Source organism: Corvus moneduloides, chromosome 3 (assembly GCF_009650955.1).
Source record: "Corvus moneduloides isolate bCorMon1 chromosome 3, bCorMon1.pri, whole genome shotgun sequence".
NCBI lineage: Eukaryota > Metazoa > Chordata > Aves > Passeriformes > Corvidae > Corvus > Corvus moneduloides.
The window spans coordinates 117,081,668-117,107,129 of NC_045478.1; the positions used below are offsets into that span (position 1 = coordinate 117,081,668).

General features: G+C 40.1%; 1 protein-coding gene across 7 annotated transcripts in view; it reads right to left on the bottom strand.

The window, feature by feature from the left end:
• Positions 1-447: 447 nt before the first annotated feature.
• PLCB4 (phospholipase C beta 4) overlaps positions 448-25,462 on the bottom strand; it is a 186,853-nt gene continuing 161,838 nt past the window's right edge. For 4 of the 7 annotated variants that reach the window (XM_032103707.1, XM_032103708.1, XM_032103710.1 and 1 more), the window contains 8 exons: positions 23,486-23,601; positions 19,578-19,653; positions 13,966-14,141; positions 9,048-9,149; positions 7,865-7,922; positions 7,358-7,444; positions 5,014-5,050; positions 448-2,262 (listed from right to left, as the gene is read on the bottom strand). In XM_032103707.1, the coding sequence (XP_031959598.1) occupies positions 2,174-2,262; positions 5,014-5,050; positions 7,358-7,444; positions 7,865-7,922; positions 9,048-9,149; positions 13,966-14,141; positions 19,578-19,653; positions 23,486-23,601 (741 nt within the window). In that variant the 3' untranslated portion in view covers positions 448-2,173. The remainder of the gene's footprint in view (positions 2,263-5,013; positions 5,051-7,357; positions 7,445-7,864; positions 7,923-9,047; positions 9,150-13,965; positions 14,142-19,577; positions 19,654-23,485; positions 23,602-25,462) is intronic. The other 3 variants (XM_032103714.1, XM_032103713.1, XM_032103712.1) reach the window with 2 other exon arrangements.

Consider the following 25,462-nt stretch of genomic DNA (forward strand, 5'->3'; position numbering starts at 1 on the left):
AGCCAGGCTTAGAGAGCAGGGGGAGTTGCTCTCAGTACACAACTTGTCTTTTAAAACATTATGGATCATCAAGGACCAGGAGATGCCTCCATAGGCTGTGGCATCAGAATAGGAATTCTGAATATGCACCACAAGTTTGAACCCTGCTTTAAACACCTAAAGAATCACTGACCTCTGTCTCATTGCTGCTAAATTGCACTCAGGTTGCTGCTTTTCCAGGTTGTGCTGCTACACTCCACTGGGGCAGTTCTCTTGCGCTGCATTGTGCTTCTATCACTTACATAAAATTAAAAAAAAAAAAAAAAAAAAAAAAGACTCCTTTGACTAAATAAACTGTGATAGAAATATATTTACACTATGCGCATTTTTACAGGAAATACAACTTGCTAAAAATTTGCAATTAATAACGCCACCACCCTGCAATTCACTGCAGTCAGAACTAAAGGATTTGAATTTTTAAGGTTTTTATTAGAGAAGTTGAAAGTTTCATCTCAGGACTGACAATAACATAATTATCTCTCTTCATTTATTTTGTTTATAGGAATATGTAGAATTTGTTTGTACAAGCATATACAACAAAGTAATTGGTGCTTAGTACATTGAAATCAGGAATCTGATTTGTTCTAAACTACCAGTTTTCCATGCAGTCATCTTTGAATTGGCAGCATGGACAAATTTCAAGCCGAATGCTTACATGCATTGTTTGCAATATAACTACAGCAAGCTCTGGAAACATGCAAATTAACACATTAGCAAATTGGTTTTATATCTAATGGACATAAAAAGGTTATTCCTGATATGAAATTCTGAAAATCTGCATAAATACTTCTGTGTAAAATTAAATTAGTTATGTACTTCTCTTTTACTACAAGTATCAAGAATGCCCACGTAATTAATATACACACATATATATAGAGACCTTGTAATGCTAAAAGTCTTTGTAATTAATCAAACAATATTCTGTGCCATACATTTACTCAGTATTTACCAGCTAGTAGCATGACTGTGGTCATATAGTAGGCATTACAGCCTTAGTAGCATTTGTATCACATGCAAACATACTCTTAGCATTTCTGTTTACTAATTTTATCACGTGGCAACATGTATGTGATTTTCTACAATGTTGTGTTTCCCAAGTGTATAAATACTTTTTACATTTTCACAGTTACAAACTTTTTGCCAAAAGCCATTTAAACAATCTTTTAAGTTAAAATGAACTGTAGTATCCAGGATCTGCAGCAACAGGATCAAAATGCAATTTCTATACAAGCAATGTAGGATGTAAACTTTTCTTAAAGTGCCTAACACATAATTCCTTAGAGCACTGATCAGTTTTGGCACGAATACACTGTATTTCCCTCAGGTTATCCACTGCAGTAACTTCTACAGGATACTGGCTCCCCTCAGACATGATAGAGTTGATATGGCACTTGTGAAGGACATCATTAGGCTGCAGAAATACCCTGTCAAGTTACTGCTGCAGCTGATGAATTTAGTCGATGACTTTGCACACACTGTACTTTTGAATATACGCAGTTACCTTTAAACTGCCTGCTGTCTGCTGCCTGAAAAAAACCCCACTTGAAATACAGTTTAAAAATCACCCAAACTAAACTCCTTACTATCCTAATTATTACTTGGCATAAGGTCCAGTTCAGTGGGCTCAGGGACATCAGGTGCCGAGCATCTGACGAGGCGTGGCGTGGCGGTGTCTGGCAGCGTGGGGTTTCTGCACAGCAGATCACACATGAGAACACAAATGGGAAATTACACGACTTGAACTACAGCTTTGTTGCCATCTGAGATGATATTAAAGGTATCTCCTGTGTTTCAAGGCTCTGATTGTGTGGTTCTGACATAGGCAATGTGCCTGGTGAGATACAGAAAGGAAAACAGGAGGGGGTTTAAAAAACTCTTCATCTTTGGGTCAGGGTTTTTCTGAACAAAGGAAATTCTTATGGAAATCCAACAAAGGAAATTCAGTGCCCAGTGTTAAAAAAGAAACAATGCAAACCTTAAGACTTGGTGGTCCGTAGCTACACTTGATATTAAGAATAAAAAAATCCAAAACAAACCCCTGCCAAAACCAAATCAAAACAAAATCCCACTCTTCAACCTCAGCAATGTCATTTTGAATTTTGCTCTCATTTTAAGGATGCTGTGCTCTCCAACTTCAATTTGCTTGTTGAGGCTTTAAACCACTGTTGCTGGCCTGCGATCCATCTCTGCTTCCAGCTTCACCATCTGCTGCATCTCCTTTGCCTGCAATCCAAAATAACCGCATGAAGCGTTGCATGAGACCTTTTGTTCCCAATGACGCACGTTTCACATGAGAGCGTCTGAGTGAAACATGGGCAAAACACACTGAAGAGATAGGTAACAACATTATTTGGACACTCCTCGTCCCCCCACCCCATGTCACTCTTTTTTCAAAATCGGATGTAATCTTTGTATCTACAAATCTACAAATTCTTAGGAAATGTGTTTTTATTCTATTCTGGGAGCCATGGGTTGACTTTCTAAAGAAATATGTGGTAAAATGCAGAAGACCCAGTTTTGGGGAAGAAGCTAGGCAGATCCCAATTTACTGTTTCTCCAGATAGGAAATATCTGGGAATGTATTGTTACTGCTGTTGTGAGAATACTGCAATGTGTTAATGCCTGAAATTCATCTATAATCTGGACTTACTTCTTTCATGAAGACAAGGAATGACTAAAGTCCACCAGTATAACATCTTCCTTGCAGTAGGCAGGTTTTTTTAAGCAGTATTTTTAAAAAACAGTATCTTTTTAAAAAGTAATTTTTGTCTGATCTGGAGATCCTTATGATTACAGAGCGAGTGTGTTTCACTTCAGGATTAGAATACTGCTATATGCTCCATGGAATCACACACTGTGAATGCACCTGAAACTGTATCCAAACGCATTATGCAAAATTCAGCAATGAATACATGCCAGACCTCACTATAAACTCTGCCTGCCTCGGGCTCTGCAGGCAGAGTTAAAGCTCTGCGTGTTAATGGTGACTGGCCTGGGAATCCCCTCTCAGAGGGGAGGGCACTTTTTAAATTCCCTTCCTCTCTGATGCACACACAGCCACACTCTCTTGTCCTGTTACCACGTTTTGGTGTGAAACTCCGCAGTTTAAAGCAACTGAGAGTCAGCATCTCCATTTTCCCCAAGGGCTCTCAATCTGGGAAGTTATTTAAATCGTTCCCCAAGGACCCTGAATAAATTGACCCAGAGGGCAATCTAACCATCTATACAAACTCAGGAGCATTAGGACAAGTTTCAGGAAGAGACAATCCAAGCTGCTATTTTCTTTGGTGTAACTGCTGTATATCCATCATGTAGGGAATAATGCTTCGGGGACTTGATTTATATTAACTATGTTCCCCCAGAAGTTGTAAGAGTTGCTTAGACAGGGAATTTTGCTATACAAGCTGCTACTTATGGAGTCACCTATTCTGGATGTGCAAACACATTTGCATCAGTGAAAATGGGCAGATGTAGGTCGAAAGTAAATGAGGGTGCACCTCTATTCCTTTTGCAAGATAAATATGGATTTATGCAGATGTAACATACCTGCCTTCTTGAAAAATCTAGCCCTGCGCTTGCTTAATCATCCTCATCATCTTTTGGGGAAAAAAAGTAGTTATGGTAACAGCAAAGCAACCATCATAAATATGATTAAAAATTAATCAATGTTCTCCATTTAAATGACTTAAAAGCTTGAAAGTAATGAAGAAATAATTTTAACATGAAAATATGGAAACATAATAAATAAATCAATATGGACAACCTCTTCTGAAACGTTGGCTGGATTTTGCCTGTGTGTGAAATGAAACATCCAAATAAAACAAAACCCTGTGGTTGTTCCTTAGTGACTCACACATTTCACGTTTCAGGCTTGTGACTTGACTACAGGCACAGAGTCCTATAAATATTCTGTGTCCCAGTGTATTGTGTACAGAATTCTTTTAGAGAACCTGGCCTCAAAGACCACATTAGCACCTAGCAGAGGAGCAGGATCTCGCTTGTGCCGTTCTGAGGCTGGGTCAGACAGTGCATTCTGACATGAACGCACCAGCGCAACAGGACAAGCCTCTGGAACCTACAGTGGATCCATGGAGTCAGGGGCAGCCAAGGGACTCTGCTTTCAGGATGCTCTCCTGAGATCTCAGACAGGCTAGGAAACACATACAGTAAAAGAAGAAAAAAAAAATTTTTTTCCCTAGCCTAATGAGAGGTTTTTTTCATTATTAGTGTCAATAAATAAATGTTGTTACAGTGGGTGCTGTCAGTGGTGCAAGATGTTACCAATTCAAGGGAGTAATTCAGATCAGGCAGTGCTCTACAAGGGGATGATCCAGCCCAGTGCAGCTCTTTCCCTTGGCAAGAAAGGGGTTAATACAGATTCCTTGGAGTAACGATTATTTAGGAAGCTACAGCAGCACAGCCACATCATAAAGTGTAATTGCCAGAGCTTGTAACGTGTTGCAATTTGAAGTGAATTTTAAGGTGCTCTTCCACAGACACTAGGTAGCTATTTCCAGCCATCTATTCTGTATTTCGCTATTCTCAGAGCGGAATTACTTATTTTATTACCATACTAAAATATGTGGATGCCCTTTGTCTGACTATCAGCATTAGCAGTTAATCATGTGTGTTAACACTAAACTACTTTTTTTAGATCAATAGACACTCTCACAGACAGTTTGGAACCCTAACCAGATCTTCCAGTAACAGCAACTAACGTACAAGTTAATCTCTAAATATTTCCTCTGCACATCGCTGTTCATATTCATCTGAATTTCAGATGCTAAAGCACAAAATACTGCAAATATTGTGTCAGGCTCAAAAATCTGTGTGCAAACAAGATTAACACTGTGCTCACTATGTCAATGGCACTTCCCAATGGTTGCATTTACAAGGAGGGCTCCAATGATAATGATTTTATTTAGAAGGAAAGCACACTGAAATAATAATTTGCTTATTATACGTCCATCCTACCTTGTGTTTGAGACACTGCATGACAGGATTTCAAAAGCTGTTTGTACAAAAATAAAAATGTCAAAATCGAGTAATACAACAAGAAGTAAATTAAATGAATGAAAACTGAAGTGAGATTGAAAAATTAATGCAAGGAAAACATATATAAAACAAAACAAATTTAAATTCATAACAGTTTGTACTGAAGGCTGTTTCCACACATAATTCTACTTTTCTCCATTGTATATTTGTATGAAAATTTTCTTGCCTTGTTCGATCAGGAAAAAAAAGCTTTTTGAAATTCTCATTAAACAAATACCACCTGGATGCAACTTTGATACATCAATGTATATACCAATGAAACCACAGCCAGCTGGGGGTTGCAATGGTGCACTTTTGGGGCTACAAGGAAATGGTCCGAACAGCACACATGGAAATACATGCTCTGATGGATCAAATTAGAGTGAGTTAAAAAGCTGTTAAGGACAACCCCTGTGGCGGAGGCCACCACATGCCCACACAGAAGTGATAACCAGCACATGGAGAAGCTTATTCCATTTAATATCTGATGATTTAAGCTGACTCAAATGACAAATGAGCAAACTCACGTAGGCTGTTGCCATCCCTCAGCTGCAGAGCTGTAAGCCCAAGTGAGGAAGCATCTAATTGCTCAAAGAGGTGACCCTTCAGTGACTCACACTTATCCCAGCTCCCTTATACAGAACGTGGTTATCACATTATGGTCAAAAGCACAACCAGAATCATTCTCTCCTCTCTGCATGTTTTTAAAAAATGGATCCAAAGCTCTCTGAACCAATGGAAAGAAAGAACTAATAACACCATAGCTCTAGATCAAGCCCATCATTTTCTGTCAGCTATCACAGTGATGCTACAGATCTGCCATAACCCAATTTCCTCCCCCAGGTCCTGCCTCCCCCAGATCCTGCCTCCCTGCCTTTAGATGCTGCTCAGGAGCAGACTGACTGAGTGATTCATTCATGCTGGATGTTGGAGATGGCATCTACAGCAACCCTGTCAGGGATCAGAGTGGGACTTGTGGTTGTTTTCCAGGAGGAGGTGGAGTGATCAGCAGAGCTGTGGTGGCTGGGGCTCGGTGGTAGCAGCCACCTGAGATCTTACAGAGCTGTCATCCCCTGGGAGTTACCCAGGCTGCAGCTTTGGGCCTGTAGGACTCTCTTCTGACAGTGGAAATACTTGATTTGCCTGTACTCTTCCCTTCCCTACCTGTTACAGTGGGGAAACTGCAACACGTGTATCAGACAACGAGGCCCGTGGAAAAGAAATATATATGGACAGATTCTTGATAGATGTTTCAGAGAGATGTTTATTTTCCAGCTGCATGGCCGGGGCTCTGCCGAGGAACTGCTCAATCACGGGACCCGAGGGTCCTTGCCTGCGCAGGGGAACACAAACCAACCAATGGGGAACGAGGCTGACCAGGGGCTCCTACCCCTCTGCAAGATGGCTTTAATTTGTATTATGGTGTCTTTCAGAGAGTTCAAGTTGTGAACATTTAACAAACACAGAAGTGAGTATATAACCTGAGACAGTAATGGGTATTAAACAGAAAGTAGTGGCTATTAAATGCTCCCCTTCTCTCTCACCTCACTGAACTGCTGGGTATATTATATTCCCCTTGCAGTTTACATTTTTAAGTGCAGTACTGCAAGTCCATGCAATTATTCCAGCTCTTCTGGCTCAACCTTTCAGCAAGGGATCTGCTCAGAACAGAGTGTTGCTTCCACCAGAAATAAGATTATAATTTTCCTTTCCTTGCCAAGTAGTTTTTCAATAAAAAAAAAAAAAAAGGGCTTATAAACTAGCAGAAAATAATAAGATATTTTAATTAGGAAAGGGTGTACTAGTACAGATAAAACTCCCCATGCTACCGTACATCTTTAGAATTCAGTCCAAACTCAGTGTCTCTCAGAGTTCAGGGATGCTCTGGGTACATTTCACCTCTAATTTTTCAATCAGTACTAGACATGTAAGTTCCAAAATGAAGGAAACTGATTTGCTTGAGTTACTTTTGGGGAGTAAGTAAAATGGATATGCTGGGTCCTTAATGACTGTCATATCCAGCTAACGAGTATCAGTGTGGCTAAACAGCTGAAAGGGCACTCTGGCTGAGCAGTTCAGCTCCCACAGGCTCAGCTGAAACAAATCTGGTGCTGTATCATCATTTAAGCCACCTCATCTCTTCATTTTGACTACCAAAGTAGGCAGTGATCATGAAAAGTCCCCATTTTGGTACAGACTTACATTCAGAAGGATTCTATTCAGTCTGACTCTGGTTACTGTTTTCTCTAGCTTGCTTTTCTCTTAAGCCTTTAAAACAAGATACCTGCTCATTCTGCTTCTCCAAGACTTCTAAATGCTCAAGTTGAACTTTTTTCAACTGATCCATTTCCTTTGACTGTTTCATTGCCAGCTGTAATTGAGAGAAAATAGGGGGGGGGGGGGGGAGAGAATATAACACATTATTAACAAATAAAATAAAAACCTGCTTGGAAGATATACACATATATGGTGTCTTGCCCCATTTAGATGGCATGAAACATCAGAGGACACCTAGTATACCACCCAATCTTAAGAAAAGCTTAATACTAATTCTTTATTAATTGATATATACATATTGCACATAACACACAGACTTGGCAAACACACAGGAATGAACAGTAATTCTGTTAATTCAAAATAGCTTCATCTTGTACAGATGTCACATCTTTTATGCTACAAGTACGTAGAACAAAGCAAAGACAAAAATCTACTAGAGCTGGATTCTCACCACAGAGGAATGAAAAAGAATATGCAGAAACAGTGCTCAGTGACTTGTCAAAGTTATAGTTACCCTTTTTCTCTCTTCCAGGAACTTTTTTGTGTTGCTGCTGTTCAGTTCTCTGACTCGCCTGAAAAAATGCAAACGTTCTCCATGAAGACTCATTGGAAAAAAAGAAACCCAAAAGCTACAATAGAGAGAATCACAAACTCTCAAGGCGTCTTTTGTCTTCTGATTATCTGTACCAGGTGGGACTAATGGCGAATTGTACATTCCCCTGGCTACACAACTTTACACTTAGAGATTTCCAAGTAAATTAGCAGTATGACTGAAGACTTGACTGTTGTGAATGAAGTTTGCTTTCCTTACTCAAGAGTGGTGGTCAAAACGTCAAAAAATTTTGTTTCATTAATTTGTGCATCCCTTGCTGCACTCTGCTGTCAGTTTTGGAATACAAAAAGTGCTGTGTGTCTTAGGAGTGGTAATGGAAAAAAATAATCTGATGATCACAAGCAAAGTTACACATATCAATACTGCAAGCTTCTTAAAGCTGCTATTTAAGCAAAAATATAAATATACAATTAATAGTTACATAAAATAACTGAAGCGTCTCTTCCTAAGATTTCTGCCATGAAAGAGAACAAAAATAGTTCAAAAAGTTGAATCAGCCTGCAAACCAGAACTGCTTTCGGATCTGGGAACAGATTTATCTTGGAGTCATTAGTGAGGTCTGACACAACAAAGCAAACAGTTACCAAGGGCTCTGACAACTCATCCTCCTGATGAGCTGGGAGTGTGCAGCACTCAAGGGACTTGGTTCAGCCGGAACAGGTTCAGGCTTTGGTATCAAAATAGCCCAGTGCCAAGGAAGGGATGTAAAAAGGGAAAGAATGAGCCAGATGGCAAGGCCAAATTGAAGGGGAAACCCCAAAGGCTTATGAGACATCATCGTGTACATTCTGCTTTTACTCCCTTCTCAGTCAGGCCCTCATTTCACTGAAAAAGCAGGAAAGTATAATGCTTTTGAAGTACAATAATTTAAATGTAATAGTGTGATTAGACCTACTCTAGTTAGTCAAAGATGTTCTGGGCCTCAGAGTTATTAAAAGGATAACTATGAGAAAATCACCATTTTTTCCTAAAATTGTCATCTAAAAATATATCCAGCACAGTCATTAGACCTTGTTTCCATACATAAAAGCATGGTTTTAATAGAATTAACCCATTACTTCCCTTATCAGGAAATGATACTCACCTCTCTCTTTCAGCTTTGTTTTTGATAGATTTGTCCTGGCTTATGGCTTTGCTGTTCTCCATCGATATTTTAGCCTGGTTGGCACGCATCTCCTTGCTTTCCCTGCGCAAAACCAAACAAAGTCATTAATGCTTAAGATACAACAGTTGTGGAGGTTGGGTTCCTCTACACTGTGGTTACTTTTTCCTTGACGAGTTAAGGAAGAGGAAAAAACAAACAACATGAAAATTCCCTTCCTTTGGGGGGAATTTACACAGCTTGAGCAGGCATCCAGAAATCTCCACTTATTCCAGGGAATATAATCTGAAAGACCCATTTAAAGCATTTTTACACTTTGAATATAGTAAAAGGGTATAAACCACTCTCTTTTCTCCCTATTATACGTGTTGTCCTAATATGAGCTACTGTCAGATACTGAGAAAATGCAATTTATCTTTTAGAACTGCCTAAAAAATTTACAAATCCTGCACTCAGAAGGTATCAGCAGTATCAACAGTAATAATATTTGCTAGTTGTGCTATGAGCTGACAGACTTCCTTTTAAATCTTCTACTTTGGGCCTGAGGAGAGCCCTTTGGGCCTGAAAAGAGTGATTTAGGCCATGGTCAGGCTGGTGTTTCATTTCTCCTTCTGGCTCAGTGAACCTTTTAGCCTTTTCTGTGAAATGAGAGAGCTTTTTAAATTTTTTTATTAAAGAAGTGTGATGCCTTTTTTGTTTTTTGCCTCCAAGAGTTCATAAGGCGAAGCATTTCCTGAACACAGAGTTAAAAGCAGTGGTATCACAGCAAAAATTAGTCTGGGTTCTAAAAAAATGATGTGTTGAGAGCACATTTCATTCCAACAGTTCTTTCTCCAAATAAAAGCTTTTATTTTCTATACTGAAATTGAAGTGATTTTCAAGCACACTGTCTTAAGAGGAGTGCTGAAATAATTTATTTTGATTACTGTGCTGAAGGATATGAAAAAAGTTGGTGGAGGTGTTCAAACTGACTTAGCCTGTTTGCATCGGATACAATTTTAGAGTGAAAGAAGTTAAGAGGATTAGAGGACTACTGTGCATCACTGATGATTTAGAAATGAGGCACTGGCCACGGAGGTGGCTGAAAGGGCCAACAAATCACATTGTCTCCAGGAAAAACACTCTCCCTCCCACAAGCAGTGGTGATTCCTGGAGCCAGAAGTAACTGGAAGAAGTGGATAAGCCAGGATGGTAAAGAAAATAAGAAAAAAAGGATTCTGAAATTGTGGCACTGCAAGATTTAGCTGCTGATTCCCCACTGGGTCATAGTGACTGCACCTCTGAAATTTATACAAACATGTATTTTGAAGGGATACTTAACTTTAAGCATGCAAGTCTATTCCTTGGAATTTATATATACATATTTAGATGACATCGAAGTGCATTAACATGTTATTTTCTGACACCAGTATTGTTTGAATAAATAGAAATCTCTTCTTCTGTTAAAAAAACCCACTACACAATTTTTCTCTCTCTCAGGTTATTTTATCTGGAGTACATAATGCTTGTGAACAACAGCCTCATGTCCCCAATTTCTGAACTGCTGCAGGATCACCACATCCAGATCAGTCAAGGTAACTCAGGCTGGGGAGGCAGGAGGCTCAGCACCCCTGGAGCTCAATAAGCTTCAGGTTTTTAGCAGTATCTGCTGCCTTCTGCTTTGTTTTTAAATGAGCTCAAAGCACAGACAGTAATTGCTTTTTGTGCTGCACATGGAGGGAAAGCACCTTCCCTACAGCAGGCAACTGCATCATTTTAGATTATTGATCTCTGCTACCAGCCCTGTGCCCTCTGTTGTGATACCCAACTCATTACCCAGCTCAGAGAGAGGGAAGTGGTAAGAACAGCCTGCTGAGAGCCTGCTCCACCTCCCACACTGCCCTCACACAGATCCCTTTTTTCCTGTGGATATACCTGAATTGTCTCCTGGCCTCTACAGATAAATGCATTTATGTCTTCCTACACACAACGTATTACATTAAAAAGTTTGCAAATTATGAAGTGTGAAGTCTCTTTGGGGCATTATTATTCACATGTCAGTATTTCACAGTCCAAATGCTCCTAAAATATTCATAGGTTCAGACACAGTCTTAAATTAGTTTTAAACAGGAAAGTCCCCTGTCTGCACATTTAGGACTGCCACACAAACTCCCAAATAAGCAGGAACACACTAAATTGCAATGAATAAAGCAGAAAGAATATTGAAGGTTGTTACTCCTGGGACAGCTGAGCAAAAGAAGTTCTCAGGATTTATCAGGATGTAGATTTTCAGATCTGGTTCTTAGTAGCTTTAAACACAGAGCAATATATGGACTGAACACAGATGATTTGTAATACGAAAGCAAAATCCATTGCTAATATAAGAATCATAGACAAGAAATGATGGAGGGCTGTTTAAACAACATACAGATACAGAAATTCTACACCCAAATACTAAAACTGTGAGGGGAAAAAAAACTTATAAAAAAATGTAAGTTTTGCCTTAATGTATATCTAATGACAGCTTCTAGCAAAGTTAAGAGAACATGGAAATACATATGGAAAACAAAAAATTTACCTTCCCAGGCCATATATTAGTAAATTATCTTCCAAGCATTCTGATGAATTTCCAGTAGGATAGAAAAAAAGACTCAAAAAAGAAAGTGATGTGATTTCCTGGGCTGATGCAGCCAAGTATGATTTAGAGGTACAGCACCAAGGACTGCACCTTCCTCTGGCTAATAACTTTTGAATGATGAATTTTAATAATAATTTAATATTAATTAATAATTAATATTATAATTTTAACAATAATTTAATAATTAAAAATTTAATTTTTGGACTTCATATTTGACTGGATGTGTTTTGCAGGTCAGCTTGAATAGATGGGCTAACACAGAGATTAACACAAAGATGAACTCAGTACAAGCCTTTTGCTGGGACAATTCTCTGTTGGATGGAAAGCTTGCAGGTCCCAGCATGTGTTCTCTCTGATGCAAAGATAAGCTGTTTTTTCACTCAGGAATTTAAAAAAATAATTTCAATTCCTTCTTCAAATGTGATTTATTTATTTCTTCTCCCCCACGCTTTTTATGTGAAAGGTGCTGAAGACAATTACCTATGAATCTACATATGTATGAATATATATCTGTGTATGCACAAATTTTATGTTCATATGCTTTTAGGCTGCTCTGAATAATAGAATATAGGACAAAAAAATGATTCCTCTACTTACCACCACTTTTAGCACTGTGACTATGATGTGTATTTAATTTTATTTGATTTCAAATAGGCAGGATGGTTAATTACAAAAGCAGTAGTGTCATGTAGCATCTTCTGGGTGATTATAGCAGGATATTGTAGATAACACATCAGTCTAATGTAGCTTATCCTGCAAACCCTTTAGACCTCACTTTTCATGGATCTGTCTTATAAGCCACCAGTGCTATAAACATGAGTCCACAGCTGACAGCAACTCCAAAGGATATTTCCGTATTTGATACTTCTCAGTTTCCAGCCTTTCAGTTGAAGTTCCTGGGTAAAGCCAGTGCAAACTACCAATGCTTCATCACCCCTGCTGCCTTTAATGAGGTTCAGATGATCTAAACCAGCTAAGAAGCCCACTCCTACATCTACCTGTTGGAGGTTAGGATTTTTCCTTTTTTTTCTTTCTCTCGGGGAATTTTGTCCCATTTGTTGCTAAGAGACGATAACGACCCGTACTTATGAGAGACAAAAGAAGCGGCCAAGGTGGGGGGAAGGGTGCAGCTGCACTCTCGTAGTTATGGGGCTTTTCTCTTGGGAAGGGCAGAGATACCTCGAGATTTTGGCTGGAGGGTGAGGGGCTGGGCTTGGCTCCTATCGCTCTTGGGATCAAAGGGGAGACAGGCTGTGGTTGCTGTGGGGAGAATGTGCCACCACTGCGGGGTTCCGTCTCCTACTGTCCTCTCCTACCATGAGTGAAGCTCCGCTCGTAAGAGCGGCCATTGCACTGGGACCTTACGAACACCCGATCTCACTAGAAAGGATCCTCACCACCTACTGCGGTGCCTCAGGGGAAAACCCGGGACCCTGAGCCCCTCCCGCCACTGCCCAGCCCCGCTGCTTCTCTGCCGCTGCTCCGGGTTTTTGGCTACACTATAACACCGCACCCCCTGCCTGCCGGGACACCCCACGGCTCCTGCTACAGCTGTGGAGTTTCTGATACATCTCCTTTGATACCCCGGGTGTGCCCGCCTCTGCCATTCCAGCCGCTGCTCCAAGGTTCCTGCTACAGCTCATTTTCGCCATGCGGAGGGGCATCGGGACCAGCTACCCACCGTGAGTTTATAAAGGAAGCCCCTTTTCTATCTCTTCCACCGCCGCGCCCGCCATTACCCCGTGAGGGAGATGCGGCCGAGCTCGCGCCACAGCGCCCCCTGCAGGCGCGGGGGAATCATCGCAGCCGCCCTGCCTGGCCGGGAGCCCCCAGCGCCCCTGCCGGCTGTGAGCGGAACTGCACCCAAGGGGAAACCGCCTGCAGCCGAGAGAGGCTGGGGCTGGGCTGCTGCTCTGTTTGCTGCTGCTGCTGCCGGTGTTGTTGTTTGTTTGCCTTATTATACATACACATGCTAGTAAAGAACTGTCGTTCTTTTTCCCATATCTTTGCCTGAAAGCCCCTTAATTTCAAATTTATAATAATTTGGAGGGAAGGGGGTCACATTTTCTGTTCTAAGAGAGGTTCTCACCTTCCTTAGCAGACACCTGTCTTTCAAACCAGGACACTACCTAAACCTGCTATAGTCACTTCTTTTACTTCTATCGTGCATTCAGCCCAGTGCCTTTGGCAGCAGTACAGGAGCTGTCAATGCAAAAAACTACAGCATTACACAGAGCAAACCTAAACCAAGCACTCATTATTAGGCAGCACTGCCCTGCTCACCTGTCATGGGAAAATTTGAGCTGCTGGGTTTGTTGTTCATGAGCATTAATGAGCAGTTTCTTCAGTAGTTCACACTGCTGGTTCAAGTGCAAGTCGCGGATTTCCTGCTCCTCGGCGCTGTGCGTGTTGATCATCTCCGACCATTCCTTGGTGTGCTGAGCCACGATCTCTTTGACCTGTGGGAAGGTAACACCAGCTTTGTTAGAAGCTCGCAGATGGAGCAGCTCTTCCTGCTGCTGAAGGTGATGTAAAGACAATCATGAAACAGGTTCTAAAGAACACAGCTAAATTATGAAAAAGGAAGTTGCATAAATGAAGTTGCTTCACAGATAGCAAAGCCACTGAGGACACTGCTGGGTGGTATAAAAAACAGATGTAAACCAAACCCTACTATTAGGACACTATTATCTAAAGTGCCCTGAATAGACTGTCTGAATAAATAGGCTCTTCACTGTACTACCATTGTTTTAAAACCTTCTCTAACACCGAGTTAATAATAAAACAGTTTCACACTTTTGTTGCCAAGAAATATATATATCTTAAAAGTACTGAACTTAACAATGGCAAAACCTAGTGAGCAGGATTTCTCTGAGGGCTTAAAGATAGCCTTTGATTTTGTGGAGACAGTTTCACAAACACAGAGCGTTTCCAGAGAAATCCTGTATTTAGTACAACCTGACTCTGAAGATGGTCTACGTATCTTTGTTTTATATTCATTAAGTCAGCAGGGAATCTGACAAGTATTCTTCTCTTGCTTATCTCCCAAGACTCACATGAATAATGAGATTAAAGTTTTGGAATGTTCCCAAGAGACAGTATTAAGAAGTCTAAATCACCAGAGTGGTTATTATAATAATATATAACACTCACTGATTTTGAAAAGAAGCTAATAGAAAGATATGTTTTATTAACCTTTAATAATTATCTTTGGGTGTTTTGACATGTTATCCTACTTTTCCATAAATGGTATACAAAATGTGCCCCCCAATAAATCCATTTTCAGGCACTCATTTCAACTGCAACCAATAACATCTGGGTCATCTTCTGCGAAAGCAAACTGGATCCTTTCTATCAAAAATTGCCATAATTTTGCTTAGAAAGTGAGAGAATGATGCCAGTATTTTAGCTGGGGTTTGCATAATGAGGAACAGATTGTCTTGCACACAGTGGTGAAGGTGAAAAAAGTGGAGATTTTATCAGCCCCATTTTCCATTCTGCCCCAGAGAGGCTCCTCTGAAGGTGATGCCTGAGATGCCTCTTACCTAAAGCTCATGTTGCTTAATAAAGAGGGAATCTAATGAAATAAAGAAGTGAGTAATTCTGGAACAGATCAGGATGACTACCACTACTTGAAAGCCAGATCTGCACTTAACTATAGCTAAATTGTGGTCTCATATCAAAACTGATACATGCAGCTGATAGAGAGCAACCTGGAGTTTTCTACAGAGAACAACAAAAGCCTTGTGAGGCAGAAGTTGGTATGACTAAGACAGGCCCAATTCCATCAGGGGGTTTAAGAGTCAGTGTGCCTCCAGCAAAATGAGCCATGCTTATTTTTGTGCATGTGGGGAAGTATACTACTAAGCCCAGAGCCTGTCAACTATGAAATTATATGAAGGATGTGGTGCAGTTTGTGGGAGTAGTATTTTTAATAAGGTGTTCATAAGTACTGCCTTCAGAGCCAGAAAAATACGAGGATTAAGTTTTAAAATGAGTAAAAATAAATGCTTGGATGTTGTGAAGGAAGAAAGACTAACTTTTCAGGTGGAGTTTTTGAGAGGCTCAGGGACAGACACTCCAGCTCACCCCTGGCACCACCTAGGGCACTTTAGTTTGGGCCAAGTTTAGCCCAAGCTCCTTGAACCACGGGTGTGAAAAGGTGAGCAATTCCAAAGCAGGATTTATCACTTAGATACTCTCTGCCTCTCTTATATCTGCAGGGCCTCAAGCACCAAGATACTTGAGTTAGGTTGCATGAATCTCCTCTCAACAGTGAGACCTCATTTGGCTTACCAACCCCCAGGGAGACCTAGGATGAACTTAGGAGAACTAGAAGTCATGGCTGAAGGTTTTAGGAAAACACGTTCCTTATTTATATTCAATGCAGAGTTTCCAGATGGAGTCAGCTCTATCCACAATTTGAATAAAAAATGGTGTAGGTAGATCAGTCCAAAATCCTGGGTGTAATTTGGAGCACAGCAGCAAAGGGACTGTGCCTTCAGAAAACTCCCACAGTCACAGTGTTAGAAATTATTAATATTTCAAAAAGACAAGTGCTGTGACGTGGCCCAGGGAGCAGGAGGTCAAGTGTTCACCACCACCACAGGCATTCCAGGAAACAAAGAAGAGTTTGCTTTTATTTAAAGCCTCCTTATGCTGTAGAGAAAATGCAAAATGAACTTTGCATGAAAGACGAAGCATGACAATAAAATAGTGAAATAAATACTGGAAGCCATGGTGAAAGCAAGTATTTTGTGACTTTGTTGCAAAGAGTTTACAAAGCCCAAACAAACACAGAGGAACAAAGACTCTAGGGCTCATTGCAAATGAATAATGTGATAATTGTTTTTAAATGGTGAATGCTATAAACCACAGAAGAACTTGAAGGCAGGAATTCTGACTCTCAAGTACACTGATACCAAAGAATCATGTAACATCTCATAGAATTATTGAGTCCAACTCCCGAAGAAAAACCCTGCAACGTGACAGTGTGGTAATACTTAGATAAAGTATTTAATCTAAGAAGGAAGTAATAATCAGAAAAACACGCTGCCTGTGTTCATGGACAGATGTGCTGTGATGTGCTGCTAATTCCAGAAGCAGCAGGCAGTCTAAGAAGCAGATACACCTCCTTGTAAAACGAGCTTTTCTCTAGGGATGTGAGAGACAGAGAAGGTTTCTTTTATTACACATCCACCAAGGCAGAAGTCTCATTTCAGGTACAGCAAGATATAACCTGATGAGAAGGCTGTAAGGGATGTGCCAAACACCAGTAACAGACTTTAAATACCCAATTTGACTCAGATTCCGAACAGCTTAGAACTCATGGCCATTAAATCATCTGAAATCCAATTTTGCTGCAGATCTGTGATACACTTCAAAGTTCAGCTGTAGTAAATTCAGACAATATCTCTGCTTTTCTCCGATTTATTAGCAGCATAGTTGAAATGACTATTTAATTTTCACTGGGCTGCACTCTTGTCCTACTTTCTCCTATTAAGGCAGTGTTGCTCGTCCTAAAGGATAGGAAAAATAACCATCAGCTAACTTCTCTCTTTCCTGTTCTGCAGACTGTCTTTGCAAGCCTGTCCTTTCATCTGTTCCTACACTGGGCCTAAGAGACTAATTAAAATCCTGATAAGGAACCTTCTTTTGCACAGCATATATGCAAGAAATTTGTTTAGCAACTAAATTCAAGCAGGAATGATCTTTGAAGTAATCTTTCCTTTATTTTCTTTTCATCCTCTGCCTGCTTGATATTGGGACCTACTTTCCTAATGCAGGGGAGTAATTTGCATTTGCTAGGTTAATTGTGTGTGAAGTACACGTTGGGACATTCAGATTTAATTTCAATATTCTATGTCAAACTTGGGCTGGATGTTTCCTCATGACAGGAGGAGTTTTGTAGATGAAAAGGTCTCTTTGGTGCCAAAGGTGTGTACAGGCACATTGTGGCACAGAGCTGTACTGGAGGACATGAGCTGTAATTAAAGATGAATTATGTTCCAATCTGATATCAAAATTAGTGGGCCAAATGCTGAGAAATGCTAAACAACTGTTAATTAATCAAACTCCTAGTATATCAGTGTAATGCATTAAGCATCTCAGAATTCAATCTACTTTAATTGCACCTACCTTCATCTAAGATAAAAGTTAATTTCCCTATGGTCTTGAGCACTGTTTTCCAACCTGTTGCTTGCAAACCTTTGAATGATCTCCAGGAATAATTCAAGGGCCCACACACAGCAGTTGAAACAAAAGAGGTTGGTAAATAATCTGGGCAATTTTGATGGAACCACAGTGAGCAGGACATTGAAAATCATTAGAGGAAGCTTCAGAGGGGGATGACTTGCAGAGGAGTTCTTTGGGAATTATCCAATAATCAGAAGCTTGGAATTTCAAGTCTTACACTGAAGTCTTACAGTTCAAATCTTACCGTTAAGTCTCCTTTCAAGATGTCATCCTAGAACCTGACATGGGAGTGGACAAGAAAATCAATCTTTTTTTCCAGGTATGGATTAAATTGAAGGCAACCAGTTTGAAAGCAGGATTTTGAAAGGAACAGGGCTCAGAAACAGAATATATTTGTGGAAAGGGAGAACATGAGTCACATTTATTGGATTTGGAAGATTAATGAACATTTGGATGTTCCTTGTGTACAAATGACACTTAACTCCAGACTGTGAGTGACATAGGTGAGAGAGAGATCAGAGCAAAGACATTTCTATGTAATGTAACTTCAAATGAGTTTTGGAGCTTATGTCTGGATGATTGGGAGCCAGTGCTCCTCAGAGAGTTTGTTTCACTGAGAGAGGAATAAATTTTTTGTTTTTTAAGTTAACTTTTATTTTAGGAAAGGGTTCCGGACTTTTCATAGGGGAAGAAGATAGGGAGATAAGACAGTACTTTAGGTTTTATTCCTGGGGGTGGGGTTGCTACATCTACAACTGAGAGGGCAGCAACAAGAATGCAAACTTTGTTTAGAAAACCAAGATTTTCTCCACATGAAATAATAAAACCAAAGACTGAAGTTAAAAGAAGGCAAGATGAAAAGTTATTCTAGCCTCAAAGATGGCTGTGTTTGTGTGAATTTTCTGTTCTTGTCTGATTCTTTTTACAGGTTATAGATTTCACTGGGGTCAGTCTCCAGTACTGCCCTCTCTCCAGATGATTCTGTACATGGATGAGCCTTCTGGTGTCCCGGCCACCCTCTAGTCTGGATAGCTTTCAAAAACATGTCAAAAAGTCCTGGATAAGACTTCCAAAGGAAATAGGGAGTCAGTGAACACAGTAGTGGGATGGAAGTACAGAGGAAACAGCTCTGAGCAACTCCTGTGAGCCATGACCTTGAGACCAGCTTTTCCAAATTAGCTGAGATTGAGTCCCAGGGCACTTTTATTCTCCAGGACCTTGTAGAAAACAAAGCAACAAAGCAATGGGGAAAAAAATCCCCACTAGAAGTAAGAAGGCATTTGGCTCAAGAGCAACTTGGAGTCCTCATTCCCTAAGAAACAGATTACCAAGGCCACGGCGACAATGACGGAAAATGAAATAGAAGCTTCTTTATGTATGTATTTTGGGAATGTATTTAGCATCCAAATTTCATATAACACACATTCTCTTTGTTTAACTAGAGCTGACACAAATGACCAGTTTCACTTCACGAGGCACAAATACGGCTCTTTCTTCAAAAATTTCAAAACAGCAGGAAATTCGTGTTGCTTTAAAAAATTTTTTTAAGGAACACTTTTAGACACTCAATTACTCCCATTCTTTTCAACATGTTATTATTGCTGAAAATGATTCATATGCTTCCAAGGAAATTAACTACCACTTGGGTCTCAAATCTCTCTTTCAGAAGTTGCATGTGTTAAGATTGGCTGTTTGCTTACCTTAGATTTGTGATCTGATGTTAGTGTCTGAATTTTAATTTCCGTTTCTTTCTTCAATTCAACACAATTACTTCCTCTAAAAACAAAAGGAAAATCGCAAATGTGTGCCACAAGTTAAACATCTCCCCATTCAGTCAGCTCTTACTAATTAAAATGTTAATCAAAGTTGAAGTGCTGCACAGTATTGGAATGAAATTATTTCTTCTGGCAATTCATTCACAACTTACAAAACATTGTTGGATTAATGATCATTCAATTCAAACGCCACATGATTAATTCTAGATTGGCCCAGCAATTATTCTGTTGCTGAGGATGTGTCAGGCATCTCCATTTATGATACTTGGTTCCTTTTCCAGGCTTAAAATACCTTGCCAAGAGAAACCAGTTTCTGCCTGAAAACTTACAGGCCTATTCAGTGCCTTGCCATGATTTTAGACTCTGTTTTAAAAGTAATTTTGTTACTTATATTTAGTTGGAGGCAGAGGAAACAAAGTCATTTGAATAATTACCTCCCAGGGTGATTTGGGTGTACTAAATTTGAACACCTATAGAAAGTGTAAGTGTCCCTCTGTGAGAATAGGTGAATGGGCTGCAAAGGAGGGGCCTGGAATAAAACAGTATCTTGAGAGACCTCTGTTTGGACACCACTGTAACGTTTTTGTGTTGGATTATCCACTAATGTAAAGTGATGCAGCTCCACTGTCTGGACAGGGACACATTCATTTATCAGCTGCAGCTGGCCCTAATAAGGAAGGTCATTGCTTGACTGCAGGAACATTAATCCATGTTTGCTCCAGAAAAGGAGATTTATGAAACTCTTAACAAGTTTAAATCCTATTTTCATATCAAAGTACTGCTAAACTTACGGAAATTAGCAGAAAATTTTACCATCAAACAACACCAGGAAAGCCCTTACTGAAAATAGTGTGGTGTGTCTTGTTTTCCAAGGTCCAGCAGTCATTTATTTTCTAGCCACAGCAAGGGAAATTGTGTAGATGTTTCTAGCACTGATTTGACACTTTGGAAGCAATCTAAAGTCAGAGAGAGAGGTTCTGACTGCTGTTACCACTGCCTGAAAAACCCAACAGCTAAAAGAGATGTGTTCTTTGATCACACTGTGATCAGGGTGCGGCTGTAATGCAATATCTGATTTGTTGATCAGTATGAAAGACACTGATTCTTTGGCGTGAATCAGACACGCTTTATCCCAAAATAGCCTAATTAGTTCAATCATTGGACTCTTCAGAATACCAGACATCCAAACTGATCCCTTCTCTGGAAACGCAGCTTTCATCATATCCCAAGGCAACTTCCAGCGAGTTTGGACACTGGGCATAATGGGAATTGCCCCCAGCTGCAGTGGCAGAGTCCATGGTTGAACCATGGAGTCACAGCTGGGAACAAATACCCAGGGACAGCCCAGCCCAGTGTCACCTACCCATGCTCACACAAACAGATACACTTGGATTTCTGAACAGTCCCAATAAATCAGAAGGATCTTTATGTGCCCTGATTTTAATTCAGAGTGGGAACACAACCATACCTATCCCCATATGCCTCTCTGAGATTTGCAAGCATCTGAAGTGTATGACAGAAATAGCACAGGGAGCAAAACCCTGTCCATCTGTCAGTGAATTAGCATGTGATTAAAAAATCCTACTTTGCTGAACAATATGCAGTTGGCATTTGTCACACCATGTGGCAGAAATGGACCACAAAAAAACCTGCACGACAAGATCAGAAGAGAAAGTTGTCTTTACACCTATCAAAGGCCTTTTTGTCAGGAAATAATCTGACAATTTCAATATGAATGCCTTGAAAACACGTTTAACAAGTTCTCTTAAAACTTTTATTGCTTGCAAATGCTCCGGAATGATAGCCAAGGAAATGGAGCTTTTCCTGTACTCACTGAACCCAGGACTCTGGCTTCATCAGAGCATTTAATAAGTTCAGTAAAATTTATAAATGTCAACCAATGTGTTCACTTGTACGCATGTCCTTTAACACACTGCACAGCTAGGGTGGGCATAAGTACCTTGCAGAGTGGGCTTTCAGGGCTCACCCCGAAGGAAGCCCTTTAAATATTTTGCTATGGCATTAAAAAGGGTTTTCACAGGAAGTCTGTGTTGATACTGATTTTGATTTGGCTGCTAATTAGATGCCAAAAGGTAGTCCTGTAACACTGAAAGAGCCATCAGGTGACTAAGAGCTCTGGAGTCCATGGAAACTATGGAACCATGGTAAGGAACAGTATTTGGCTTTGCATTGGAGCTGCTTCTGGAGTGGTCATTTCCAATTTTAACTCATAACAGGAAACTTATCATAAAGGCTTTGGTGTCCATGGAAGAAACGTTATAAAATTAAGAAAAGATGCTGCAAGTAGCCAATGAAGTGACCTCAAACTGGGAATCAAATTATCAACTGCTTTGATACTTGTCCCATTTTGGGGTACTCTGGACAGCATTGTTATCCAGAGCTTCCCAATATTTATTGCACAGAGCCAGCCATTTCCACCTTTAACTTCCTGGCACACCTTCCTTGGCTGTTTAGTCTGGACAGGCAGAGGCATTGGTTCCTTCTCAGGCCAACAGGAGCACTGAGATTCTTAAATACCAGAGCACAGGGAAACCTTTCTGCCCCCACAAGAATTATGGTGCAATGCCCAGAGTTCACTTCTCTGCCCCTGGAATAAATAACCTGACTGTAGTTAAAACTCCAGCTATATCAGTAACGTTCTGCTGTGCTGTATTCTATGAAATTGAATCAAAGCCACATTAAATCTATCAGTCCTGCAGTTTTCCCCTCTCTGTTTGGAGTAGTGGTAATTTTCTGGAAGAAGCTCCTTGGATTAGCAGTATTTGTGTGCTTACAGTTCTCCTGTCTTGGACAAAAAGAAGTACAGCATGAACTGCGAGCTTTCAGTAATTTAGTGAGGAGAATTCTCCTTTCCTTGTTTACTTCTGACAGTTCTGTTTCTGTTCCTTTGCCAGATTGCAACGTGCACACTCAAAAACCCACCACCGTTCCAAATAATTTACAGAAAAAGTAGTCTTGGAAGATTCAAGGCCAAACAGGCAGCTATGTTCAGTATTCAGTGAGTGAGTTGCTGCCAGCTGTTGTTGCCAGATGACAACAATATGAAATTAAGAGCAACTATTAGCATAGCTGGATATGGAACTAAAGTAATTCCTGCTGTCTCAATGAAATTCCAGTGACAGGGTGAAAGGTGGAGAGGAGAAACTGCTGCCAGATGAGCAGCAAGGCAACAGCAGGTCCTGCTACTTAATTCCAAATTAGAATTAGACATTTTATTAAAGTCATCAGCATCTTCCAGGAACCTTTCTGGGACAAGCAGGAGACCCACACAGATAATATCCCAGGCCACCAGCTTGTGCAAATCAAAACAGCTCTACTCAAGTCAAAGGAGTAAGACTGATTTATCCCACCTGAGCATCTGTAGGTTTTTTGTCAAAAAGAAACTTCAACTCAACAGCACGGCAAAAGTCTATTATTTTCAAACATTCAAGATTTAAAAGCCAGCTTTTCCCCTAAAATCAAATCATTGCTGCTTTCTGGTCATTAGGGCTGTTGAGGACCTTAGTCTGCTCTCATGGAACACGACAGTGACATTCCCTGGGGAGTGCAGTGAGACCAGACCAGATCAGACCACAGAAATAAAAATTTGCGACAACTCCTTCGCTTTTAATTTTAAAATTCTGATAGCAGAAGACTAGAGAAAGGCAGAGTGAGTCCCATATTTATGAGCTAGGCTCATTCTCAGGTTGATGTAGGATGCTGACTCAAGCTGCAATGAATGCTTTTTATGAATGCTTTATTCCAAACCACAAAGCATAAGATATCAAATCTATTTCAAGTCTAAAGAAAAATAATTTAATATAATCTCTTACCCCTTCTTCTTCATCGCCTTCTCTAACATTTTCTCGTATGATACCTTTTCTTTATCATATTGGGCCACTATTTTGTCAATTTGTGTGCAGTGCAACTTCTGCATGGCGCTGTGCTCCTGGAAAACAGTAGGACCTTACCATTAGGTTGCTAGATTTTTGACGTTCAATTTTCTTATAAGAAAGAAATATCAGTGTAAGAAATACCAGTGTATGTATGAACAGACAACTCTGACAATGGAATTTAATCTGGTCTAGCTGTGTGGTATTAAACATTCCAGATATTCCACCCCAAGCACCAAAACATTTCTCCTTTGTTAGAAAAATTAAAACCTGCAGTGAACCATAAAAATATGGTACATTTTGAGACAAAGTAATGATGGAAAAGAAGGAATAAATGGAATAAATTGGAGTAAATGTCCATGTAAGTGCAATTCTGAAACCTGGCCCATGGCCCCCAGTGACTGCAGCACTCTTACCATTAAGAAGTCCCACCTTGTGGCAGAGCTTTTCCTTTAGCAAGCAACAGCAAGCTGTGCAATACAACTTAACTTTATATTCTCCTTTATCTGAACAGCAGCTCATAATGATGCAAATATTTGACCAGCATGGAGAGCACCAAATATTGAATTTACACTACAGTAGGAAAAATGGTTCTTTCATTTATGTTATTTTATTAATACCCAATTGCCCTGCATTTTATCTAATCGTGGCAAAAAGAACCTCATTAATTAATATGGCTTCATCCAGGACTTTATCTCTATTTTTTTACAGCTCTTTTTGCATCTATTCTACACTTGCTGTTCTACTGCTCTTTATTATTATTTTCTACACACCTTTGCCTTATCACTGTTTCTTCCTCTAAAAATGCTAATTAAATACTTTTACACTCACTTTTACCAAAACATTAATACAAATGCTGCAATGCTTTTAAAAATCTAGTACTGGGCTGTACCCCAGCACGCCAGCATCTGCCAAGCACTTCCCTAGGGAACACATACAGCTTCCAAGTGTTGTATTCAGAGTGGGGAACTGAATTTGCTTTTCCACAGAGGATTTAAAGGTAAACAAATAGACTCTGTCAATATTAAAACATGCCAGCCTCACCAGGGGATGTTTACATTGACTAACCAGGCAGGGAAAAAATAGGGACAGTGAAAAGAATGACTCAAGCTTGACAGCACCAGCCAGCCACAGGTGAAGTGATTGAGAGCATCTCTCAAACTACCCACTCCCCTCTGAATGAGCAGAACTGTCCAATTTGTGCCATAAAAGACTAAGCACAAATTCTGCAAAGCATGAGACTCCTGCCCACTCCATGATCTAAAAAGGCACATCATGCAGAGCCAGAATTCCTGCTTTTCCCTCACAACAACCATCATTTAAGCCCTCAGTCTTTGTGACACTGAAATCTTTTGCAGATCCCCTCTACTGCTACATCCTGCTCATATGAAAGTCTTGCATCTGAAACATATTGTGGACCATATCCCCTCATTCCCTTCCCTGGTTTTCCTCGCTATACAAGTTTGATTTTCTGTCTGTGCTCAAAAGAAAATCCATCACACCTTGATACTGCACCCCAAACATCTGTCAAGATTCTAAGAAATATGAATGGGTTTTTGTAGCATCTTTTGTTTTCAAATGCAAAGTTTCAGTTGGTAACATGTTTTAGGTGGATTCAGAACATGTTTGCAGGTAAAAGTCCCCTCAGGTAGGTTCTCATGATTTCCTCAATCCCACTGAATTTGCACACCTTTCCATGAATACATTCACAAATTACATGTCATTACAGACTGAAGCCACAGATCTGCCAGTGTTCTGAGAAGCCACATAATTGGTACAAAAAGACTCAAATCACAGCAAGGGTATCCATGGGAAAAGAATAAAGAGTCATATACTGTTCCTTTGGGGTGTGTGTGTGGGCAGAAATCACAGTTCAGTCTATTAAAGGGAAGAGGAAATAAATTCCCATCATACAAA